The 11,029-nt window shown below is 36.2% G+C and overlaps 1 protein-coding gene across 5 annotated transcripts; it reads right to left on the minus strand.

The window, feature by feature from the left end:
* Nucleotides 1-313: 313 nt before the first annotated feature.
* On the minus strand, nt 314-10,807 carry LOC25484213 (lysine-specific demethylase JMJ25). Of its 5 annotated transcripts, none has more exons than XM_024779477.2 (14): nt 10,121-10,807; nt 9,865-10,001; nt 9,017-9,116; nt 8,795-8,933; nt 8,447-8,510; nt 7,627-8,368; nt 6,503-6,832; nt 5,560-5,901; nt 4,888-5,058; nt 2,306-2,378; nt 2,121-2,206; nt 1,608-1,727; nt 831-889; nt 314-680 (listed from the first exon to the last, which is right to left on the minus strand). In XM_024779477.2, exons 1-14 carry the CDS (start codon nt 10,502-10,504, stop codon nt 653-655), a joined length of 2,775 nt encoding a protein of 924 aa, XP_024635245.1. In that variant the 5' UTR covers nt 10,505-10,807; the 3' UTR covers nt 314-652. The 5 variants fall into 5 exon arrangements, with proteins under 5 accessions (XP_024635245.1, XP_013468436.1, XP_039683932.1 ...); XM_013612982.3 differs by having other exon boundaries at nt 5,560-5,970; nt 10,121-10,805; XM_039827998.1 differs by lacking the exons at nt 9,865-10,001; nt 10,121-10,807 and adding exons at nt 9,253-9,562; nt 9,646-9,855 and having other exon boundaries at nt 5,560-5,970.
* Between the last annotated feature and the right edge of the window lie 222 nt (nt 10,808-11,029).

Consider the following 11,029-nt stretch of genomic DNA (forward strand, 5'->3'; position numbering starts at 1 on the left):
CTCATAAGTTATCCAAAAAAATAGTTGTTCAAATAACCTACCTCAAAAAACAAACAGGGATGTTCATGTCTATTGAGAACAAATTAAGACAAAATACTATCACCAACCATGTTTTATTCTTTAATTGTAAAAACATTAATGTACCCAAATGTGTCACGATCCCAAATATGAAAAGTTCACATGACTTGAGACTTACCAGTACTACTTTTTAGCGGCAAAAACAATCAAGGTCATTAGGATTCATCGAACATAGTTCACTTCACTTCACACTTAATAATACTACTTTTAGTGACAAAAACAATCGAGGTCACGATTTCAAATCAATAACTACAGCATTTTGCATCAAGGTGACTTAGTATCTCATCATTAACGCATTCAAAAGTTTAATAATACAGTGCTAGCGTTAGCTTCTGCAATATTCCAGACAAACCCGAAAATTAGTACACAGGGTATACAAGTGGTGATCCTTCTAAGAACACCATTACAAGTCATATATTGTTTAAAAAGTGCTTCCTCAAGGTGTGGCAGACATAACAAAATATGGATTCTTGCCTTTACAGTTGCAATACAAAGAATCCAAGATCACCACACCTAACTACGCGCCTCAAATTTACATCCCTATTCAGATTCAATCTCTGAGATCATCTATAATTTACATTGGAACCTTGGTTTCTCCAGACCTGTAAATTGAATGACAGACATCAATTTCATGATAAGTTATGTACAATTATAAGATATGATGTTCAATGTCTTTGACTGCGAACATGCATTCAAAAGATGCAAGTATCACAAATCCATAACCATAGGGCCTAAAGTTTGCAATTACTAACCTTGCTTTCTCCAACTTCTTGACCAAATCAACCATAGCATATATAATCATTTTCTTCACCTTTTACCAAAAGAAGCAGCAATCAGGTAAAAAAAAAAACAAGAGCAATGATATATTGACAATCAAAATTCAACAACCAATTCCAACACCGTATCACTTTATGAAGGAATTATAGGCTAGCACGCATTTCAAGACAATAAAAAAATATTAACTTTGTGCTATTAAACGTACTAAAATATGGTGTGGACAACTTTTTTTTTGTTCATAATCATTCCTCAAAAAACAATACACAATATCAATAACAATCTTTTGATATGACAGGACAAGTATGATACAGTAACAGGTTCTGAAATAGGTAGAAAATCTAAACTTTTAAAATTCAACAAGTAAAAACAGTTAGATGACAATTAATATGTCAGATTACAATTACTAGAGTGACTTGGTTAGCACCTTGCAGTTTAGAATCAAGACATTAAAAAATGTTTGAATTAAGCAATTCGAATCAAGCAAATGTGAATAGTATGCTTGAACCAGTTCAACCTATTAAGTGTTTGAATCTGGACAAACGCAGCATGCCAGTGACATCACTAGGTGTAACTGAAAGCTAACAACAGTCCAAATTGTTCCAGTAGGCCAAGCCCAGATTCTAAAATAGCTATTGGGCTATAATGAAATCTAGTTGAAAGAAGCTAATAACAAAACAGAGATGCAATATCTCAATATTGGATAAGTGTATAAACAGCATAATCAAATCAACAAAAGTAGCATGGAATAATACCTCCAATTTGTCCTCTGCAGACTTGTGATTTACTGGAAGTTTGCGGAATTCCTCTGTCAAACGAAAGCACTCGCCAACATTTTCAGGAGAGACAAAATCAAGGGCAACCTTGGTGCATGACTGCAAAACGGTGATGCACATTATCATTGACATTTAGACATATTTTTCAGGCATTAGAAAGAAAAGCAACAGCGACATAAAAAGTGAGCTAGTGCTAGATAATTTGGGCAATTGGTATGAAATTGTAGTGAAGATTTTCTTTCACGATTGGCACCATTCAAGAAAGTTATTCCTTTTGATCATCTATTTTAAATCATGTAACTCTACTCCCAAGAATATCAGTCCCCATGATATACCGATGGGAATCACAGTCTTGGGTTGTAACCTATATTTATTCTTTCTCTTCTCCGTCTTTTACCTAAAACCCATAACCTCAACATATACACTTTGTGGCAAACAAGGAAACATTACAAGCTAGAATGAAAACAAATCCATAATATATGTATGTTATACCTTCAGATTTCGGACTTGGTGGGGACAACCAGCCGGAATGAAAACAGCATCTCCCAGCTTCTGAACGAAAGTCCAGGGTTCAATTCCTACAAGTTGAATGTTGAATTGTCAACAAAATGGCACATGTTGATTAATCAATACTGCTCAAACCAAACAATATAAGAAAAACTGTAAAGATTACTAACCATACTCCTCCTTAAGCCTCTTTTTATGCTCGATAGTCAAATAAAATGTCTGATCATGGATGGGGTGAACAACCTACAATATCAAAGAAGGTGTTATTCAAGAAAGCAGGCCCTTCGACTGTCGAGGGAACTTTTAAATAGTAAAACGAAAGATATAAGGTTATCAACTCAACGGGTGACCAAGACATTTCCTTGCATATCATGTTTCAATATTGCTAACCACATCAACATAGTTCCTTACTCATGTCAGGATGGTACATGTTCAAAACTAACTAATCACAAGTATTACCAGCAGCCCCTGAACTTATGGTGGGAGACTGAGTAAATGCGGGTGGGTGATTTATCTCCAATATCTCTGACCCAAAGATTGTCATGTATAACAATAAACTGAGCAGGAGATAAAGCCCAGGTAAGATACCAGCTCTGAAGCATGGGACTCCAAAATTCAAGATGTACCCAAACCCGGTACTCGTGTGTAAGTCGAAGTATGTACCAAAATTATTTTTCAAAAGAAAAAATTGGGTACTCCGATTGGATGCACGTGAGTACTTCTTGGCTACCAGTATGTACCCACAGTCTAATAAATAAACCTATGTTTGTCATTTAGCACAAACATTAGGTTTTTTACCTTTTAAATTTTTATGGTGTTGTTGATACTCCAACTTTGATTTCTGACATAGTATATTATAAAAGATTTTTCTTGTAATTTTTTTATTTCTATCTTTTACACCATCAAGTAATGTTCTTAGAAAATTTATACCATGCTCATACTTAAGTTTTTCAAAATCATGTCCCCTGTACCCACATCCATGCAACATAGGATCCCAGCCCACTGGTCATGAGCAATTATGTGCAAACAATGAGGATTTCATAACCATAAGTTACATAAAATCCAAAACAAATCATAATAGTTACTTAGTTACATGACTCACATAACAACTTTTTATAAATAAGGCATGTGACTAATTAGCAAAATACCAAAAGTCCTAAAACGAAAACACCCTAATCTTAAGGTATACTCTAAAACAAGTCACTAATACACCAATCATCCATAAAATCACCGGTTTTATCATCATCAATATCGTCATCTTCTCCACCTCAAATTGACCATTACATACACAAGGTCGTTCATAATATTTTGTTTCAATTTATTCCTTTTCTTGGTCTCAACCTAAAAAATTACAAGATCGTATAAATCAAAGTATTTAAAACAATTGGAAAACCACCATTTTGGTTCTCGGAAGTGTATCCCTTGTCACATTGGTCCCAAAGTGTATCGAAATTACAAGTGCATCCACAAGTGTACAACAACAACAACAACAACCAAGCCTTATCCCACTAAGTGGGGTCGGCTACATGGATCAAATGACGCCATAGTGTTCTATCATACACCAAATTTGGATCCAACTCATTGACCTCTAAATCCTTTCTAATGGTTTCTCTAATAGTTTTCCTAGGTCTTCCTCTACCTCTTTTAACTTGACTCTCGTCCATTTGATCTACTCTTCTTACCACGGCATCTACGGGTCTTCTCTCTACATGACCAAACCATCTAAGCCTATTTTCTACCAACCTTTCTACTATAGGTGCTACCCCCACTCTCTCTCTAATGGTGTCATTCCTAATCCTATCATGTCTAGTCTTACCACTCATCCAACGCAACATCCTCATCTCTGCTACACTTACTTGATTCTCATGTTGACTCTTAACCGCCCAACACTCTGTACCACACAACAACGCCGGTCGGACTGTTGTCCGATAGAACTTTCCTTTCAACTTAAGTGGTACTTTCTTATCGCACAAAACACCTGAGGCTCTTCTCCATTTCAACCACCCGGCTTGAATACGATGGCTTACATCTGCTTCTATTTCTCCGTCATTTTGTACGAAGGACCCAAGATATTTAAACCGTGTATCCTATTCTCATGAACTAGCTTCTTTATCTACAAGTGTCTCGTTTAATAATCATTTTCGTCCTTGAATTTGTTTTAGTCAATTTAGTCATTAAATGTGTTTTTCATTTGTCAATTTAGTTCATAAAATTACTAACAAAAGAGGCACTAAAGATTTGTTTGCAATTTAGATACCTTTAGGAACTTTAGTGACAATGTCTCACATTCAGGGACCAAAATGGCTGTTTTCCCTTAAAGCAATAATTATAGAAGGTAATCTTTAAACTGAACTCGAAACCATACCATCTCAAAAGCACTTCAGTTCCTCTCACAACCAGAAGAACTACAAGTTAAACTCAAGATACAAACAACAAATTGTTGCAACTATGAAAATTCATCACCATATGTTTCCCACCATTGAGGTGAAGTTTTGTTCTCGAGTCCACCTTAAGCTAATCGTGTCATTTTTTATTTTGTTTGAAGAAGCTAAATTAGCCAGCCAAAATTGGCATCGGAGAGAATTGAACCTGAGACCTTGAGGAGGAGAACACTTCAAGGACCCAAGTCAACAAAACCAGGTGGTTGAGCTAATCGTGTCATGGCAGGTCTAATTATCGTCATCATTGGTATGTTGATCCACCAAAGAAATAAGACTAGTCCTAAAATAAATGTAGGTGGCAATCTACTTACCCTTTGCAATGCCATCTTTATGAAGTGGTATTCTTCCAACATTAGATGTATGCAACACAAGGTGTCCATTCTCCAATAAAGATTCCCTTTGCAATCAACATTTTTGCGGCTGCCAGCTGCCTTGTATTTGTTGCTTTTTGGTAACAACTTGGCTAACATTTTCTTCACAAACTTCCCCCACAATTGCATCCATCATTAAGAAAATTTTATCAACAGGCTTATAGATGCAAGAAACATTAATTGACCTAAAAAATAATGCAACTTTGGGACTATTTTCCCTACTGTAACAACCCAAACGCCCAACCTGTTATCAGCAAAACCCACCACCCGACCAAACTGTTGGCTCAAACAGTCGGAAGTAGGTGCAATTTATCCTAGTTGGTTTTCTTCCGGTGGCCAATGTGCTGTCAGACTAAACTATGAAGGCCCAATAGAACATATTGCAATTACAGAAGCAAAACAAACATACCAACACAGAAAAACAAAATAAAGCATAAGCTAAGACTTAGATCAAGTAGGGAAAAGGAGAGATAGCATCAATTTTATCATGGTGTAAACTCCTAATATAAAATTTAGTTAATGACTAACTGGTAGCAACAAAGTTTAGTTAATGAATCAAGTTAAAATGGGGAATCCCAACAGCTAATAGAAAATTATCTTAACAAATTTTACCTGCTTTAAAGGAGAGCAATAGACATGCCTGAACTCTCTGAAATGCTTCTTTAAATATTCTTCCAATTTAGGTACATCCTCTCTCCGAAAAATATCCCAGAGAGCACCATCTAAGGAATTGCACCCAACCAATAAACTATTTTCTTTATCAACTTCTTTGAGCTCTGGATCAACCACCTTTTCATCACATAATCCACTTCCATTTTCCACAAATCGAACACTATTTTGCTCGTACGAAGCATTTATGGAAGAAGATGTATTATCGAGCATGTCAATGCTGGGCTCTCCATCCCGATTATCACCAATTAGCTCCCTCTTGTCTTGCTCAAGGTGATTTTTTTTCTGTGTTTTAATGGCATTAATGATCTTAGAATCCAACTTCACTTCAGTAATATGAGTCAGAACATTTACCTAAAATAAAAAGCCAAATTAAACAAGAAACATGTTTCATTTTCCTCATAATAGAATATGTATTCAGAGACACGAAGCAAAAAAAAAATGTAGCACAGACAGGGAACTGGCCAGGAATGACAATGGATCTGATAATAGTATAGGTATTGATCATATTTCAAGTCCAAAAGATACCTTATATAATGATGCATCTAATCATGAATAAATAAATAAATTTAAAAAAAAAAAAAAATTAGCAGTAACCAAAAGACAAAGGTAAGTAACACATCAAAGTAAATTAAATTGAATATATAATCAAATGATAGTATTTTCAAAGAACAGTTCAACAACCAAAAAAGTAAGACATGTACTTGAAACTACAAGGCTAACAGCTCATGATGTAACGGCTTACAAAGGCATTGTATACGTCCTAAAAACTATGCACCTTTCAATATGATACTCAATTATAAAAACAACAGTATAAACATAAAATAAAATATCATAAGACATTGTGGAAAAACCAATGCTAGAAAGACTGTGAATTGAAGCATACTGCATCTGACATATCACAATGGAGCTTAGTCACAGAATCACCCCGCCCAAGCTCCTGAGCAAATCCATAAGCAATATATGTTTTTGGGCCCATGTCTGGCTGTAAAACATCTTTAGGCAACTTCGCAGCAAGGTTTAGAACACCATTGAAAGGATCTGTATATTCTTTGAACGGCAAGGAAGATATGAACTCAGCACAATGACGGGGCAAACTTTCCTCAAATAAATTAGAAGGAGGCCAATCTTTCAGTTTCAAAACCTTAGGCCAATTAAGCCAGTCCAGGAGACCCTTTGTGTACCCAGTAAAGAATTTGTGCAAATTAATATCTCCCTGCATTCAATCAACACCTCAGATAAAAATTGCAGAAATTACTGGCAACAGATAGACATGTCATGTAAAGGAAGAAAAATTATTAACACTAAGCAGATAGAATTTACTTTAGTGTGACAAACTATATAGAAAGGAAAGAAAATGAATACAACTAGGGGATGCAAGGGCAACAAGAAAGTACTTGGGTAGATCAAGAAAAAAGAACAGGGACACTAGAATGCAAGAAATTGAGATGGTGCTGAAAGATAAGATAATGAGAAATTGAGAGAGACACTGAGGCCTATGACTAAGAGAAAGATGAGAGAAGTTATAATTAAGGCTGTATAAATTAAGTTAACGATATCTAACTTTGTTGATAATGTTGGGAAGTTGTTGCTATTGTATATTTGCAGACAAATATGACTATAACCTTGTACTGGTCACTCTTCATGACCCAGAGAGCAGACCATCTAGACACGTTTTTTTAATGAGCAACTGTCCGCTAAAAATTAGTTGGAACAGTAACTTGGTACTCCAAAATCTTTTTCAAGACATTCATTACAGATATGAAGTATGACTTGAGTAATGGACAAAATTAAATATGTTTAAGCTTCTCTTAATCCCAAAAGGATGGAAACACCCAAAATCAGAAAACATGTACGAAATTCAACTGCAAAAGAAATTGTAACTAAAATATTCCCTAAATAAAGTAAAAATGTACTAGTAAATTCCAGATTTTAGCAAAGATCACAATACAAGCTCAAGACTTGGAAATCAAACAAAATTCATGCTCAAGATTGAGAAATTGAACAAACCTCACACCAACCTAAGCAATCAATAGTTTTCACATCCAAAAGAGTTTTTTGCTTGGTATTACTTATCTGACGGAATGCACGCCACATGACAAACGGTTCCCAGCTTAAACCAGATGTACATTCAAGTACATTGCTAACAATTATAGGCTCCCCTTTGCTCCAGTGCCATTGAAAATGTCTTAAATCCTCATGACATAGATTTACTGCCCTGGGACAGTATAAGAAGTTCTCACTGGAATCTTCACGAGAAGCTGCCTTCCTTGTGCTATTGTGTATATCAGATGCATTCAAAACAGGCTTCAAACAAGAACACCTACTATCAGAAGTCTCCTCTGCATCTTGAAGCTTAATTGTTTCTTCATGTTCTTTTGCTTTACATACTAACTCAGAGATGCAATTTTGTGGAAGTATGCTTCTCAGTTCAAGGAAACCATGATCACAATCATCATCGGCTTTTGGACAGGGAATGCTACCATCACTGTCTGCAAGCCATCCAGATCTTGACCATTCACGAATCTCGGGTTGGGCAGCAGCACGAGGTTCACTTTCATTTACTCTCTCTTCATTATCATTTCCACCATGCAGATAATCAAGCCCTCGGTAGATAAACTCAAACTTGATTGGATCTGCACCACCTAGAAGCTTCCCACCACGAAGCTCGCAGCAACAAAGGAGACAAATGTCAAAAGAGCATTTTGTACAGCTTCTGTGGTAGTCAAATATTGACGTTTTGCAGTTGTCACTACAAAAAGTGTTAAGTCATTAACTATATAGAATTAGTATAACTGAAAAAACAAGCATATACGAAATAAGCCCCTACCAGTACACACGCTCTTTTTTAGGGATATCTGCGGCTTTTATTTTTAGCTCAGAACATGAGAGCCCTGTAATGTTCATCCCAAAGACAAATTAAAAAAAATGAAACTTCACACATAATCAAAAAGAAGAAGAAGAAAAAAAACATGTAAGTATAGTGTGAAGCAGGTTATCATTTATGTAGGTAATCCAAAAGAAAGAAGAAGAGGAATAAAGGAACGTATAATTAACTCTATAATAGAGAGTCAAAACCATGAAGCATGAGAAACGCAACTCGCATTAATAAAAGGATAGATAGAAAAAAGCAAGAAGAAATGAATTGCAAGAAGTGAGACTCTTGGAGGAAAAATACCTTGTCTCTTTGCTTCTATCTCCTTCTCGGCCATTTGTTCTTCATCCAATTGTCTTAAATACGGAAGAAGTATTTTCAACATATACTTGGAGAGCTCAACCTCATGGTCATTGTAGGTTTCTCGCTTATCTTTAATTGCCTGTAGTAAACCAGATTATCACATTTCAAATGTAGAATGCAACAAATCACAAGAATAGTTGATCTATAAGGGGGAGAACTGACCTTGATAAGTGCAAGTGATTGCAAGCATGCTTTGCAATTGCAATTACCACAGCACCCTGGACATGCCTTGGCAATGTCCTCCTCTTTCAAGCGAGGATACCTTCATAAGACAACAAAAACATTCACCGGTTAGAATGTCATCATCCAAAATCTAAACCGATCATAAATATTTTTTTCAACAAAATATTAATAATAATATATTCATCCAAATATCCCTAAAATATCATGTTTCTCACCTCCCCGACTGTTGAACAAGTCTCATTCAATAACAAGACGTTGTGTGGCAAGTGTGAGTAGAAATCTTACATTGTTTATAAAAGTGAAGGTTGAGCACTTTGTGAGAGGATCCATAAACCACTGCCTTAAGGTTTTGGGTTACAGTGTGGTATCCAAACTCACCTGTGTGGTTGCTCTGAGCCCAATGTAGACAATCCCTTGACTCCCCTCATGACCCAACAGTGGTATCAGAGTCGGGGTTCGACACGGGTTTGACCGGCTCCTTATATCAAAAGTTCAGGCCGTGGGTTCCATTGGTGTCTTTGACAACTGCGGTGCAAGTATAAGTGCAAGTGTATGTGGATGAAAGAACTTCCACTTAAGGGAGAGCATAAATGAATTTACATACTCACATTTGAGGGGGGAGATTGTTGTGTAGCAAATGAGAGGACCCTTAAACTCAATGCATTAAGGTTTTGGGTTAAAGTGTGGTGTCCAAACTCACTTGCCAGGTTGCTCTGAGCCCAATGTGGATGGTCACAACCCTTGTGACCCAAGACAAGACAAGATAACCAACAACTGAGGAAGCACGTTAAACAGAATAAAACATAAGTTAAGGAAGTTGTACGTACCAACGGTTAATACAAAGTATGCAAAATTTCTTCCGGTCGCATTTCGTGCATTTCACAACCCTGCCCTTGTCATTTCTTTTACATTGATGGCAATTAGTGTCCTTATTACAGACCAATAAGGACCCATCTTCAATCCCCTATTGATTGAGAAACAGTAACAGAACCACAATTACATACAATACAACATGTAACTCAAAATTCAAACATATATCTACAACATGAAATAAAAATTAACAAAAAGATCATATGATGTTACCATCTGTTGCTGTTCAATGCATTCAGGATTCTCCCCCTCCTGAGCAGCATTGATTTCATCAGTAACACCAACACCGGTTGCCACCTTCTTCTTCCTACCACGTTTCCCCTTAATCTTCTTAACTTCCAGCTCCTCCTCTACATCTAACAAGTAATCCTCGTTCAATGATCTGCTACTCTTCTTGGCACGCTCACTTCTTCTCACGATTTCGCCTGTTTCGGCTTCCTTCTCCGTTTTTCTCTTTCTGCCACGTTTCTTTGCCGGAGGAGCGGCAGCATCAACAGAAGCTTCATCAGGAGCAGCTATGGTTTCTTGATTATCAGGAATGGATTCCTCCCCTGTGAAAGCAACTGTGTTGTTGTTGTTGTCTTCTTCCCCCGCCATGGAAAAATTCAAATGGAGAGAACAGAGTTGTTTTTGTCTGTAGTGTTTGAAAATTGGATGTAAACGGCGGTGAAAGTAAACCCTAGCTATGATACTGCTGATTTCTTCACAGCTTTAAACATAATAAGGTGAGATTTTGCAAACCCTGAAATTAAAGACGAGAATGATACATTCATAATCTCGTAATCCGATAATAATGTTATAAACTTTGAAACTTCGAAATCTCATCATCCGATAATAACGTTATAAACTTTGAAACTTCGAAATCTTGTCATCCGATGATAACGTTATAAGCCTTGAAATAATAAATCTAATTGTTTTTAGTGCTCAAGATATTCATACTATATTTGGCTTGTTTTGAAGAGAAGTCAACTACATTTAAGTACTTTCAAGTACACAATCCATGGAAAGATAGATTATTCAATTGATTTAAGTTAAGAAAAGGTGTTAAAGGAGTAAAAAAATCCTAAATTTGAACATGAAAAAGAAGAAAATATTTATATGTTGAGGCAAAATCTCTAAATA

This window comes from Medicago truncatula, chromosome 1, assembly GCF_003473485.1.
Source record: "Medicago truncatula cultivar Jemalong A17 chromosome 1, MtrunA17r5.0-ANR, whole genome shotgun sequence".
Classification (NCBI taxonomy): Eukaryota; Viridiplantae; Streptophyta; class Magnoliopsida; order Fabales; family Fabaceae; genus Medicago; species Medicago truncatula.